Below are 15,733 nucleotides of genomic sequence, written 5' to 3'. Positions count from 1 at the left end.
AATATTCGTTCACAGGAAGAAAGATGAAGAGATGCCACTGAATGATACAAAGGATGATAAAGGTATTGTTATATACATTGACGTCTAGAGCAGATGATACTTTTTAGTTCATATATAACTTATAAGATCATTTCACTATCAAGTTCAGCGCTGAATGCAACTACGGAAGGGGTTTTCATTTACTATAGCACTTCTGCCATTATACACTTAGAAAGAGGGGGAGTGAGGCAGGGAAGGAGAATGAGAGACAATGTGTGTAAGGGCAAGGTAATAAATTGTTGCTACTTGGAATGTCATGCCTTTTGGCAATCACCAAGCATTTTCAGTATAAGTAAAATTTCTCTGTTGGTGTAATACTGTACAGGGCTGGAAATAAGGGCATTTTACTTTATCCCGGACAAGTCATTTGAATCATTGGGCAAGTGATTCTAGAAGTACTTGTCCCAATGGACAAGTAGAATTTCTCATGGTTTTCGATTTTAGTTGCTCATTCTAATATCAGTAAAATATTCCTGTACCTGCAGAAACTTTCAAAGTGATATTTTAACATGAATAGAAGTATACAAGTAATTATTCAGTGTATATTTCCTGAGTTTACGCAAACGAAGTAACATTGTGGCAACAAAAACTTATCAAGAGGGACATCAAAATCAAACATCTCAATAAAATTTACAAAATAAATGTTGACTTTGTGGACAAGGACTTTCTCATTTGGACAAGTGTTTTGTAATTTCTACTTGTGCAGTGGGCAAGAAAATAGTCTTCATTATTTCAAGCCCTGTTGTACAGTGGATTCATTTGATGTAGAGTGGGATAAGTAATGCAATACTGGTGCCAAAATTTTCATAGTTTGATTTCAGAAAATTGGGTTGTCAGTGGCCGAGCGGTTAGCTCATACACCTTACCTCTGCAGCCAGGGTTTGAACCTACCAGGTGTCGGCTGGGTTTGATTTAAAATTTAACCAGGTCTGTATGTAAGAAGTGTGATACTCAGTTTGACCCTATGAACACCGCAGGTATTCCGGCTTCCTCCTGCTTCTTCAACACTAGGGTACTAGGGTGCTGCTCTTGTGGCGACCATTAAACAAATTTATTTGAACCAATAAAGGTTATTATTGTTATTACTATTGATGTAATAATTTGATGGATTTTGAAATTTTGTACTTCTCAGCAGGTGTGACTGAGTTTGCTTTGGAAGGAGATGAGAAGAAGGCACAGAACAAGGGTAAAGGTGAAGAATCTGAACCTCTGAAGGCTAATGAAGAGAAGCCAGATGAGGACGAGAAGATAGATGATGGTCCTAAGAAAGGTATGGATGACAAACACATACATCTCTACAAGTGAAATTTTATCTTAACTTCATTAATTCAAGTCATGCACAATTGACAATGCTGTTAACCAAACATAAACTAATAAACACACATTTCTATGCAAAAAAGAACTGGCTATTGCCCACCCTTTTAGGAAATAAATCTCCATGGGTAAACAAATGTATTATCTTTAGTATGCTTATTCTTTAAGTGTTTCCTTGTGAGGACTAGCTTGCTATATATAAGCTACAAGCAATGACAAATTCTTAACAACCATGGTTGCACTAAAGAGTCACTTCTTGATTCTTTGCTGTTCAAATATGTCATGAGTATGCTTAGTATCGTCAATGAGGATAGGTTTTGGATTCAGTCAAAGGTGAAGACACTGGACAGGTATGAGTTTCTAACGTGCATGTCCAGAGCCTGTTTATACTTTGTGATGTGTGAGTTTGTTTTGCTGTCTCACTAACCGCTTGTCATGCTATCAATAGTCTCAGTTACCCAGACTCTCACCACTGGGGGCTCTTCTAGGAGACCACCCAGACAAAAGTCTGGAGAAACCACGTTCCAACTACCCCACGGTGGAAGTCACACGGTACATTTCTTCCAAGCATAGAAAATGAGCGCAAGAGGCCTGTTTGTTGAAATTAATAAAATCAGTCACTTGAGAAGTGATAATCTGTAGCGAAGGTACCCAAATTGTTCAGCCTGCAATGTTGGACGTGAAGTATTCCCATGATGCACTGCTCCAGAGGCTACTTCCTGCACGGAATAGTTGGAATCTCATTTCCCCAGATTCTTGTTTTTGTGGTCTCGTAGCAGAGCCCCCAGTGGCGAGAGGCTGGGTAACCAAGACTAGGCTACCAATGGCAACCGATTCATTTAGCCAGGCCCAAAAATAGCAGTTATCAGCATGCCACTTTGTAGATATTTACATAATATTCCCTTTATGTACGTTATATTGCACTTGTGTTCATCTTCATGAGGGCATATTTACATGTACATACTGATTTCATTTGAAAATGGTCATTTATGCTGATGTACATGTATGTTACCACTCCCGTTGTGACAATTAGTTGTGCGTTTTTTTAAACAATCAGTTTGAGCATTTGGTTTACAAACCACACTAATCGGTTGCCATTGACAGCATTACAAACAGTATTAAAATGGACAGTGAAGCAAATTCACAGATCGTGATGTAACTGGTTCCTGAGACAGCCAAGCAAAATCACAGATTACAATGTAAACAATAGCTTGCCCTTTACGTCGCTCATGTGATTGGTGGTGATGAATGTATTATCTAGTCTGTAACTTGTTAGATACCACACTATCACAGTATCAACTACTACTTACAATCTGTACTACGAGATAAAAAAGATTTAGACTACGCCTTGAACTTGCGATTCGAAATTCAAACAGGTCAGTATGCATATTGAAATAAAACAATAGTTCTTACTTCTGATGATAAGAACAATTGCTGTAAATTTACTGATGCTGCTCTGTTTGTTTTATTTTATACGAATCTGAAAGTTACACAAATTGTTGAAGAATAATGATATATATAGGAGTGACTTCATACACGACCATAAAAAGTTGTGCCCATGTCTTCAAGGATTTGAATGGAATGCTCAGTACCTGTAATAGTATATTACCTAAGGAGTCATACTCAGAGGGGTGGAGTTAGAATGAGAAGATCAACAAATTCTTTTATATGCTTGAGTAATGTTTAGTGTGTTAAGATGAAGTAATACTAATAGTGTATATCAGGAAATCAAATGTTATGTTCTGTGTAGTGTGTTGAGGTGAAGATGTGTCCATGAATTCCAATGTTATTTTCACACCTTGATGCTGAAATTCTATTTCAGGTTATAAGAATTAGAAATCATTAATCACAAATGCAAGCTAAGTTTGGTTTGGTTGAAAATGCACTGACCTTACAAACAGTGCTGTTTTCTCAGCGGATCACTACATTGCCATGGTAACAGTATGAGTATAGCTAAAATTAACATTTTCCGTAAACTGTAAAGGAATGAAACCATGTGAAACCAGCGACTATTCCGACATAATTAGAATTTTAACAATTTGTGTTTGTGATATTTTCATACCATTTCGCAAGTTTGAGCGAGGAAATTCCCACAAATTCTTCATTTTCCATAAAATTAATTATTAGGAATGATCATTTCCATATCAACATTGCCTTTCACTTCAACTGTGGTAAAGAAGTGCTCTTTATCGAATTGTGAAATACTTGTATGTAACTTTCAGTGGATTAATTACTTGTAGGAAAAAATCTTCAGTAGGAAATAAATTTTTGCAATCTGTGACTATTGCCAGTGATTTCCTAATATGCTGTTTTCATCTCACAGTAGCTCTCACAAGATCCTGCATGAGCCATTGTATCCATAGCAACCATGTGAGGATGGTCAAGCTGAAAATGTCAAACACATAGCAACACTATTCTCGACATCATTACACATGGCCACAGCAAAAGCTTGGCCACGGTCAGATGTTTGACAACAGTTGTTGCCAGGCATATTTGCATTTCTCGCGAGATCTGGAACGAGACATAAAATCCCCTATTGTAATTTGTACTTCACACAAAATTCACGTATGGCTGCAGTAGACACAAGTTACAGTTACACAAGGACTTGAGGAGGCTGCCTTACAAATCGCCATCTGTTACTAATTATAATTGAAGTATATCGCTAATAAACAACTGATAATGACTGGACAACTAACTCATTGATCTTTGAAATTAACTTTAATTTGTAAAGGATCTGGTCCAATCCAAGGTTTTCCCAGTTTGTAGCTTATCATGGGAATCATCAGAGTAGAATTATTTTCTTTTGAAACAACTTTGTCTATATCTCTGCAGGTGTTTTCACTACTAAATTTTAATCCCAACCAGGCTTTATAACTCTTTTAAATAACTACCCAATCAGTTCAGAACATTCTGTTCTTTGGAGGAGAGACAGAACAAATACAGATTGGCTGATAAAGTGATGTATCGTAGAAGTGTAATATAACAAAAACCAAAAATATCTCAAATGTGTTATATTTTGTGTGTGAATGTCAGGAGTGCTAGTAATAGTATTATTGAAACATCATTCCAGTGTTGTTAATCCTCAGTGGATTAAGACTGGCATGGACTACTGCCTTGGGTCCTGTTCATCTTTCTGACATCACCTGTAACTCAGATATGCATTGGTTAATTTCAAGCAAACCTAGCCCAAATATCAGATGCTATAGTCCACATGTGCACGTCACTTTCTTTCATGACCATCACTATAATGGCAGAATTGTGTCCATCCTTGGAACTTGATATACATCCATACATACATACATACATACATACATACATACATACACACACACACACACACATACATACATACATACATACATACATACATACATACATACATACATACATACATACATTACATACATACATACATACATACATACATACACACACACACACACACACACACACACATACATACATACATACATACATACATACATACAAACGCAAAGAGCACATTCTTCTGAATGATATCTGATTAATATATAATTGCATTTTAGTCACCTTGTACTACAAAAGGGGCTTACAATATGATAACTGCATGGCGTGTTCAAAAGTATAATAAAGATGCACTTGACACAGTTGTTTGACTAGAATGTTAATATAGAAAGTTGTAGACACTGGATTGTGTCTGAAAGAACTACTGATTCTCTGATTCTTTGACGTCTGTGAAATGCAAGAACAGAGCTATCAGTGGCCGTTAAAGAAGCAACAACAGGAGATAGCATCTTGGATAAGGTCCTTCAAGATATAAATGATTTTGAAGTCGGAACCACATCGTTTTTAAGTTTGTAAAAAGCACAGTGATTTCACCAGTCTGTAACACCATTGTTTCATCCTGTTTGCAAATTTGCATCTGTGTTTCATTTCACTTTCTGTCTGTGTTGTGTCACTTTCTTTTGTAAGCAAACCTCCTAAAAATAATAAATGTGTGTCACTGTTTAAAAAAAAAAATTAAAACTACGTCCTTGTAATCTGAGCATGTTGTGTGGCTTCGTCTAAAGTAATTCATGTAACTTCTCCTTGTTGTTGTTTCTTTTGTTTAACACAGACGAACCAGAGCCCACATATGTGAATGCCCCTCGACCAGATGAACCACCTTTTATGATTAACGGATCTTCTCCAGGTAAAAAGGTCACAGAGTACTAAAAGGTGTAACATACTCAAAAAAATCTAAAGGCTACAAAGCACTACTACTAAAAATGTGCACACAAAGTACTAAAATATTGTTAAATCGATGTCTAGTACTCTTACTCAACTTACTGTTAACCAATTTTTTGACATATTATATCCACACAAGGTGCAGTCTACATAGTAATGAAAGGTAACAAAGTCTGTTAAAATGTTACAGAGTAACTCAAAGATCTGAAAATGGTACAAAGTATCTGAAAATGGTACATTGTATCTTTAAACGTTCTCAAAATGGTACAAAGTATCCTGAAAATATATAGTTTGTTTATTGTAGGCAAATAAAACTAGAAACTAAGAAAAAATTGTCTTGTACAAGAGATGTCAAAAGTGATAACGTAACCATGGTCTGATATTTTACAGGATTGATTAGAAGTGATGAAAAATACTGTAAAGCAGTGTCAGAATTGTCTTTAATGAGACTGTTCTAACATCTCAAAATACAAGCACAGATTTACCATCCAAAAAAATGTGACCTTTAGTTTATTCCTCTTTCTCTGCAGGCAGAATCTCCAGATAACAGAATTCTGGCCATTCTTGGCTGTAGTACACTTTCTAATAATCATGCAACTGTTTCTCTAATCTGCAGTGGCGCTGTAGCATATTCTCCCATGTTAACTTCATATTAAGGAGTCATTTGTGGGTTTCAAATCTCACTTATACATCATATATCAAAGTATTCGCATGACCACATTAATATGAGCTAACTACTTACTGCAATATTAACTTATTCCTCTAAAGGTTATGTACCCTCCAGCTTCATTCCTAGCAACAAAGGGGGCATGTGCATAGTGCATAGGATTAGCATAGTAGTGGTTGTTTGTCGTTTGTTAACTTATTTACTATGGTGGTTAAACTGATTTCAGCTTATACTATCACAAATTATTTACAAAATATGACATTTGAAGTGTATAAGAATTATGAGTTGAGCTTAAACAATTCCATTATTGAAAACTGCAAAGCCCAACTGCCACTAGTCTCCTGTGTGTATGTGTGTTTATGTATACTAGTATTATGTATGTATATATGTATGTATGTATGTATGGTATGGATGTATGGATGTACTGTATGTATGTATGTATGTACGGTATGTATGTATGGTATGTATGTATGTGTTTGTGTGCTTGCAATTGTAATAGTTTTGCATACTTGGACAAATCCAAATTGTTAAAAAAAATACCTTAGGTAGTTAATATGAAAAGTTTCAATGGTCATGGATATATGATATATACTTGAGGAAAACATTTCAGAGAAACCCACAATTTCTCTAGAATTAATGCTGCATACATTTCATCATATCTCTCCATAGAAGTTATGTAAGTAATTCCTACTATGTGAAAGGTGAAGCAAAAGTGAAGATTTTGATATTTGGTCCATCAATTTTCAATCGCTTTATAGTTGTAAATTTGGAAATTATTCTTAAAGATAATCACAAGTGCATGGGCATGCATACACACATGCTACTTGAAAAGTGTGATTTACTTGCCATCTTTTGAAATTAATCTTTCTAAAACGAGGATTAAGACGATAATTTGAAATCTTCAATTTAACTTTGTTTCACCTTAATGTCAGCACTCATTATACTAAATATTAAAATCTTATTTCACAGATGCTGATAAATCAAAGTTTTCTTCATATTTCATATAACGTAATGCTACTCATATTAAATGATCCTTCTCATCTCTTTCTTTTCTGAACAGAGAACTTAACTCATTTTCTTTGCTTATAAAATCAGCCACATTTAATACTAATACAATCTTGCATAGTCATCATATCGCCAATAAGCTTTTCTAACTATTTAATCTCATGTTGAAACTGAAATAAGATATTCATTTTATTGCGAATTTATAGTATCTTTTTCATTCAATTTTAAACCATCTCAATAAATATATGATGGTAAAATGTTGTAATATACACAAATCACTGGATATCGGTATGTAAATAAGTTACAGTTACAGTTACCAGTGTGATATAAATTGTCAAAATGTCGTATATTTTGGTTTAAAACTGGGAATTATAGTTAACTATAATTTATGCGTATGTCTCTTTTAGATGACAGCCAACCTCCAGAAGAGACAAAGATAGATGAGCCAGAGAATGAAGCGGAAAAGGAACCAGAAAAAACGGAGGAGAAGGTAAGCGAGGAACCCAACGAACAAGCAGACGACTCTGCGAAGGAATAAATGGCAAGAATTTCACATTGAGACAAAAACAGGGACCAAAGACTAAGAAGAGGATTTGACTGCTGAAAAAAATTGTTGTCCATCATGAAACACCATTTTTGGGCATATTATTACCATATTTGGAATGCTATAATATGAGATTGCAATGGATGCTTTGTCCAATGAAATTTTCACTACCATATAAGGTCGAACAGCGTTTCCATATAAGGACTTGGGAAATCTACCATAAAAGGAAATATTACCGATGATGTATCTTAAATTTGCCATATTAGGGATTATGATAATGTATCAGAATTAAATGTAAATTAGATTTTTCAGTTTCACTTGAGTTAGCAATCAAGACACTAGAAATCAGTAGTTAATTCCATGTTCTGTAATTGTTATCCATGTTTGCATGTTATTTGTAAAACATCTTTTCTGACAAGATGCAGATTCTTGACCCAACTAAAAAAAAAGTATTTGTGTGATGTTTGCTTTGTAAAAGGTAGGATGGATCAGTTTGTAAAGTTTGGGTGAGAAGAAGTGTCTTGTTTTGCACCACCTAACGATTGAATACTCATCTTTGCATTGTGACTCAAACAAAGATGGTTAAAATGACATGTCATTTAACAGTTTTGAGGGACTTTTGTTTTTATTTGCCAAATCAACTGTGCACTGAAAAGCAGCTGTAAAATTATTGCAAATTCTAACATGCATGCTATGAGGCATTACACTTGCCAGCTGCACCAATTGTTACAGAATGGCCTTCTGAAAACTAATAAAGAAGTCCTGCAACTTTGCACATTGAATTTAGTATTGTAGTTTACTGCACTCTAGTGTCATTGTTAGCACAAACTGTCAAGTACTTCTCTCACTTTCAGTCATATGTAGAAATGTGTGCCGATAACTAGTCTACGAAATCGTGTAGGTTACATACTTTTTGTAATAACAGGGTACGAAGAATGAAGTGGTATATGCTGAACTTGATCTCGCCAAACCACCGGAAGAAAAACCCGCCACAACTAAAGGTCCACCTACAGAATATGCTACAATTGATTTTGCGAGGTCATCACTGAGACCAGGCATGCCTACAAGCTTGTAAGATTTTTCATTTGCTTTGCAGAGTGCCTTAAGTTAGAACACATGAAGGTCTGTATGATAGACATGTTTGCAAGACATTGTTTGTGTAGAAAAGTGCACATCATGTAGTCATATTTCATTTATGCATATTCAAAATATCATTGCCATTATTGAAATTACATGAAATCCAATCTAAACAACTTGCATGCAGAAATCATTTGATTGAAAAGTGCCACAACCAGTCAAGCAGCATTATTCACAATCAAGTAATACATAGTGTATGTGTTTCAAAGTTCATGCTATATGCAGCCATTCCATCTATTAAATAGTGCTTTGAGTTCAAATGTCAAGTACTGATTCACAGTAGCCATGATGGTCTCTTTATTAACATTGCAAAATCAATGTGTACTGAGTTCTTTTGCACTAACAATTGCATTTTGCACATTGCCATTGAAAGTGATGCCCACGAAGGGTCAGAGGTCTCATGTTTATTTCCTTGAAGGAAAAGGGGATGGGGTTATAATCCCATTATGACAACTGAAATATATTTTTAGCGTGTTATACAATGTATATATATTTGATTATTTAGTGTTTTAAGTGTTCTGTGAGCATATCAAGAAAAAAAAAGGCAGTTTAACTTTTGGAAACCAGTTCCTTGTTGCGGAGCATTTGTTTAAGAATAGCTCTGTAGAACCAAAGTTGAATTAATGTTACCTTAAAACTGATTTGGACATTATATCCCATAATAGTCTTTAAGTAAATTTAAACATTTTGTCATTTTTGTCAAGTTTTCACAATACAAAAAAAAAATACAAAAATCATTTAAAAAAAGAAGTAGGTAGATGGTTTTCTTGTACTTATAGGTATTGGACCCAATTTTTGTCCAAAAAAGTTAGGTATTTGAAAATGTAAGAATTGTCCACACACTTAACTACTAACATGTGTATTGAAATCTTATTGTAGCATGTGTAGTTTGCAACAAATTCAAGTTGTTGTTAAGATAGAGAAAGAGCCTTGCATTGAAATTATAATCTTTGACCAAAAAAATGGTTTGTTCAAATTCTTGACCAGATTATGTAGTTATAAATGTATTGATATCAACCATGTACTAGGTAATTAAGACACCATACTATACTACATGTGTTAGTCTGCTACAGGGGGTGACACAGTGGCAGTGATAACACCGGTGTCCTTATTGATATCTGTAATAAATTACCATATTGATGTAGTGAAGTGAAAATAGTGATAAAAAAGACATCGTTGTTTAAAATCTGTCATTAACTATTTGTGATATTTCGTATGAATGCACCAACAAAATGTGGTGATCCAAAAAGTCCGCACCTGAAATTTGTACATGTAGCTGTTACCTTTGTATCCCCATGTAATCTGGGTAAAACGAAAGAAAGGATAAATTCATGTATATGTATGTGAGTAACCTTCGCATTTCTCACAATTCTACAACCTTCTCAAAACCAGTTGTGGATATGTTATCTGTTTTTGCTGAAATTGTGAGCATCTAAGCTGATTTTCCTCAAAAAAAAAAGTGATATAAAAGTGTTTAATCTTTCTGTAGATGGGGAAAACATTTACCTTCAAAGGTGTAAATGCTTGATATTCAAAATTGCAGTTGTAGGTGGTGACCTAGACACCGTTTTATTCTAATTCACTTTCTTTTACCATTTGTGCCAATTGTCAACTGTATATCCAAACAGTACGGTGTTGGTCAGGGTTTTTTTTTGCACATAACAGGGCTTTAAGACGTCTTTTATCTCACTCTGTGGTATTTTCCAGTGTACTGTACTGTGAAGGAATGAAATTTTAGATATAAGAATTGCAAGAAAGGAACTTTTGAAATGTTTCTCTTTTAACTTTTATTGGCTACATTCATTAGACATCAAAGCATTTATGTAGAATTTGAACTCAGAAAAATCAAACCAAAGTATAATGTTGACAACAAATGCTCCAAATCTTGTAGTCTATCAAAGTTGCTGATGACTTGTAGTTGCACCCAAATGTTTTGAATATGGCAACACTTGAAAATAAACAACTTACTCTATATAGAGTTTATTGCAGTGTAAAAAGACTGGAACACTGGATGTCTGTCTGTCAGACAGTGTAATGGACAGAAGACTGTTCCAGTTTCAATAATACTTGCATCCATTCAACAATCCATATTTTGCATACAAGTTCTCTAAATGATTCCAGCTGTGATTTTGCAATTGAAGGCTACATCTGTAAAGAGATGACTATGGAATGATTTTGGTGATTTTGATTGGTTCACTTAATAAATGCATGAGGCTGGGCACAGTAGACTTTGTATTTTTGTATATTTTGAAGATCACGCCATAATTGCAATGTATTATACGACTTCTTTTTTTTAATATTAGTTTTTAAGTAAGAGAACCGGTTTTGAAGTTTACAGTTGCCAAATATCTATTCACTGCCATGCTTTGCTATGTTTTCTATGCTTGACCCCTAATTTCTATGAAGTTGGCTATGCTTTGATCATCACAGACTGGGCCATACCAACTGATAATTCATATGAGGGGTGACAAGTAACTTGACTAAAGTCACAATTAACTTATTTTTTATCTTATGATCCTTGAATTTAGATTTTTGTACTGTTTCTAGTATTTTCTCTACACAGGGTTAGTTTTTTTCTTCTCAATTGCGTCCATACTTACCAAAAACAAAAGTAGTCTTTCATAATTTGTTGAAATATCTCTTAATCTGTTATCATGAATAAATCAAAGGTTTACACTTGTACCCAATAAAGAAAGGGCAAACATATTTCTGGTATACATTTTATAAAATTTGCAAGCGTAACACAATAAATTTAGCTTAAACTCCACAAAATAAATTCTGTCTGTCTGTCTCTACTTCATTTCAAGCATTTCTCTAATCAAACACCATAGTTTACAGAATCTTAATCTAGTCTTTAAAATCCTACCATATATCAATTTTTTTAATGTCATAATTATATGATAAATCCAAGAATATTATCAGAGAGCAACTGAAAACTCAAAAACCAGTACAGATTTTGAATCTTAGTTATTTTTCATTTGATAGTTAATCAAATGCAAAGAGAAAAGTTGTTTGCCTTTTACCAATTATACCTTATCTTGTGTATGTAGCACTGAAGTGGACTTTTATACTGAACATTTGATGTAAATTCTCTTTTAGTGTGTAGTAGTTCAAAATTCTCTATTTTTGTAGTGTACTTGTAGTGTTAGTTGGCCATTGTGGTACCGCCTGTGTCAATGATGGTGTCTTTTTAGTGAAATATAACATCAAGTTATTCGATTGGTGATTGGTTTACATTTACTTATTTGCATTTAACATATGAGATGACACCTGGAAGGTAGTCCTGTGATGTTTTACAATTCATTATAATGTTATAGACTTGCAAATGTATGCATTTATCTGACGCATGACATTTCAGAGATATGTGATCGTTGTCTCCAATTATAGCTTGATATTTCTTAATTGTAATTCTGTAAGAAAGTGTTTAAATCATTGCTATAACGTAGTCAATTTGACTGTTAAGATACTAAATTTGAATGTGATTTTCTGAATGGCGTATGTGTATTGATTTAATGGAAATTTTGCGTATGCATATTCAGATGTTTTTATAAAAAAAAATCCTGAAGAACTGGAACACCTTGTGTGTGACATTGATGTGTATGATAGTTTATGGTTACTGTACTCCAAACTGCACACCCCTCTCTTCACATCATTCATGAAGAGTCACTTAGCTAACCCATCAAATATGTCATGTACTTAGATCATTGAGTATTTTAACACTAGACGTGGTTTTCAGATTCCTTACAATTATCAATTGGCCTAGATATCAATAAATTAGGATTTACTAAGAAATTGAACGTTTTTTGTCGTTGAGTATGTTTATGCAACTTCACAAATCTGCAGGTTTTCGAGGGTGATCGCAGCCAGGGAGCCCTCTATAGTTCCTTTGTAAAAATGACACCAATCATAGTGTACCATGAATGATGTAGTCTATATCTTTGGTGATTTGTTGTTTCTGTCAAATCATATACTCAGGATAAATAAAGGTCGATTTACTAACAAATTTGATGTGAGTGTGTCGTTATGTTTACAAAGCTGAGAGATAGTGTATGAGTACATGTCTGTATGTAAACTTATCTTGTGATCAGCATTCTGTATTGTTACGTAGAAATGTTGATCATGTTTTGTTGGGTATTACTTGAATACATCAAGAATAATATACATGCATACTAATGAGCAATACTTGCATATAAACAGCTTGGTAAATCTTAAGTTCAGTTTAACCAAGCAAATTGGGACACAAACTTGCTTTTGTGTTGTCAGAATGATGAGAATGAATTTCATTTTATACTCAAATGCCCATTATATACAAAATTACTAGTCCGTTTTATTAAGCCATGTTATTGGAAAACAACATCCGCTTTTAAACTTGTACAGCTACTATAAATAGAAAATGTAAAACAGCTTTGCAATTTAGGTAGATATTTAAAACAAGCTGGCATCCTATGTTCTGTTCATATATCAACGTCATTTGTATCAGTACATTCTCCATCACGTTTCTTTTGTGACGTTTTTTTGTTTTTTCTAGTTCTGTAACTGATGAGCAGAAATTGCTCAAAGTAAATAAAGAATTGAATACATCAAGAATAATATACATGCATACTAATGAGCAATATTTGCATATAAACAGTTTGGTAAATGTCGCATACATACCAGTTTAAGTTCACTTTAACCAGGAAAATTTGGACCCAATCTTGCTTTAGTGTTATCAGGACCAAGTTAGTTATCCTTAAATATGTTATGTAAGAGTTTGATATGAATGACAAGAACTTACTTCCAATATTTAAATTGACAACAACCTTTTATTGACATGTCTGTTGTCTTCTTACTTGTCTGTAATTGAACCAAGGTTCAGTAGTGGTAATAGTCTGTTGTAACTATTTCAAATCAGTATGTAGTAGTATCGTAATGCTATGACTGCACATGGCCGTTGGTGGCGCTACACCTGGTTGACTACTTACCGCTAGCATGGAGAGAGAGAGAGAGTATATATACGCACTGAAACATGTTGAATTACGTACATTTAAAGAATACTAAGCACTTGGCCTTTTGAGAGATTTGTGGTTACATGTTGTAATTGATGTAAATACTTGAGTTCTTGAGTAGAATATAATATTCTACGACAGACAATATTAACAGGACCAGGGCGAAGTTGTTTATTCTGTTGACTTTAATAAAAGCGGCGGAATTTGAAAGGCTAGTGATTCTATTCCAGGCTATTTTATTCTTGTTATCTTTATCAGTGAGTCAGCTAGGTTGAACACAGTTAGAAATGTCTCGTACCTGTTTGTTCATTTCTTTCAAAGGTTGTCCTTTTTTAATATTCTTTTTATAGAATTTCAATTACTAATATGTTCTTTATTTGTACATACTAATCTGTCTTGTGTCGTACTTGTCTATGTTTTTGTTGCTATTTGTACGAATTCTTATAAAACCTGTGATGAAGAACTAATGATGGCGAAGCGGGAAAAATAACGGAACTTGGGCTGTTAATTGTGTACGTGAAATTGGAAAACGGCGAGAGATTATTGAAATACTACGAATGGGAAAAGAGAGCTGGGAGAAACGATTCGATTAGGGGTAGGGATTCATGAACTACTTTCATTTTCTTCTCTGTGTACGAATTAATTTCAAAATCATAGAAAAATGGTTTCTACACATGACGATTTCTTAAATTTAATCAAAATTCAATTTAGTGTATAAGAAAGATTATACCACGCACGAACCATGAACAAAAAATATGGAATATATACTCTGGTCGTTCTACGTCACGACAACGCGCGTTTGTGTCACGACAACGCGTGTCTACGTCACTGATTCTGTTGTGTTCGGAATATGAGAGAAAACGCGTTCAAAATTGTCATTACTGTGAACTTTCCCCGAATTTTCTTTTGATATTTTGGCACTTGATTGTATTGTATAATTATGTTATTCTCCAATATTATTCTTCATTCAGCAGGAAATACTCATGACTTAAGGGTTGTCACTACGAGTCGCTAGACGAGTAGTGACAAAAGTCCCTTGGGTCACTCGTATCTTCCTTGGCTGAACGAAGAACAATATTGGGGAATAACATCTATTTAGAAAACAACAAAACAGACATGAAGATAGAAAATATAGTTGAACACATTTATAAACTTTATTAACATTCTATATCTGTTTTAGAATCACAACTAATGTTTTCATGACATATTTCTGAATAAATATAGATTACATATAAAATTAAAACAAAAATCACTTTCTTTGCAAAGTTTATGCTTCTATTAATACATTGTGTTGTACACAGTATAAGTGATATCTCTTGTAAAATAGTCACTGAATATAAACAATTGACTAGATGTTTTCTCTTGCAAAATAGTCACTGGATAATTATAAACAATTGACTAGATTTCGTTCACTTTTAATCACTTCCTTAATCTATTGTTATAAATTAAAGTTGATAAAGTTGACTAGTTCTATCTATATAGTACAAATTATACATTACAAAATGTTGAATTAAAACAACAGTCATTGTACTTTCAATTTCCCCATTTCATAAAAACGCTGTATGTCTGTCATGAATGGTTTTATTTTCTACTAAAATGTGATCAAAACATCTCATTAAAATCTTTGAAAAGATAGAAAAATAATTAAATTTAATTAAATCATAACAACAAATCTCTTAAAACAGAGACAAATACATAACACAACTGTACATTCTATAAAAAAACGCAAGTTCGCCACCTCACGAAGCGTGTCGTCTGTGTGTGAAGGAATGTTAGTCTGTGATGAATATCGCCCTCTGTCGGATGAGACCTGTGAGGGATTAGTTCTCCAGTACG

At 33.9% G+C, this 15,733-nt stretch overlaps 1 protein-coding gene across 6 annotated transcripts in view; it reads left to right on the top strand.

Moving 5' to 3' along the window:
• Positions 1 to 12,915, top strand: part of LOC144440492 (nephrin-like) — a 78,303-nt gene extending 65,388 nt beyond the window's left edge. For 3 of the 6 annotated variants that reach the window (XM_078129873.1, XM_078129871.1, XM_078129872.1), the window contains exons 13-17: positions 16 to 62; positions 1,172 to 1,309; positions 5,450 to 5,524; positions 7,639 to 7,721; positions 8,701 to 12,915. In XM_078129873.1, coding sequence (XP_077985999.1) covers positions 16 to 62; positions 1,172 to 1,309; positions 5,450 to 5,524; positions 7,639 to 7,721; positions 8,701 to 8,850 — 493 coding nt within the window. In that variant the 3' untranslated portion in view covers positions 8,851 to 12,915. Of the gene's footprint in view, positions 1 to 15; positions 63 to 1,171; positions 1,310 to 5,449; positions 5,525 to 7,638 lie in introns of all 6 variants that reach the window. The other 3 variants (XM_078129875.1, XM_078129876.1, XM_078129877.1) reach the window with 3 other exon arrangements.
• The last annotated feature ends 2,818 nt before the right edge of the window (positions 12,916 to 15,733 follow it).

Source organism: Glandiceps talaboti, chromosome 9 (assembly GCF_964340395.1).
Source record: "Glandiceps talaboti chromosome 9, keGlaTala1.1, whole genome shotgun sequence".
Classification (NCBI taxonomy): Eukaryota; Metazoa; Hemichordata; class Enteropneusta; family Spengelidae; genus Glandiceps; species Glandiceps talaboti.
This window is presented reverse-complemented; position numbering and strand designations above follow the sequence as displayed.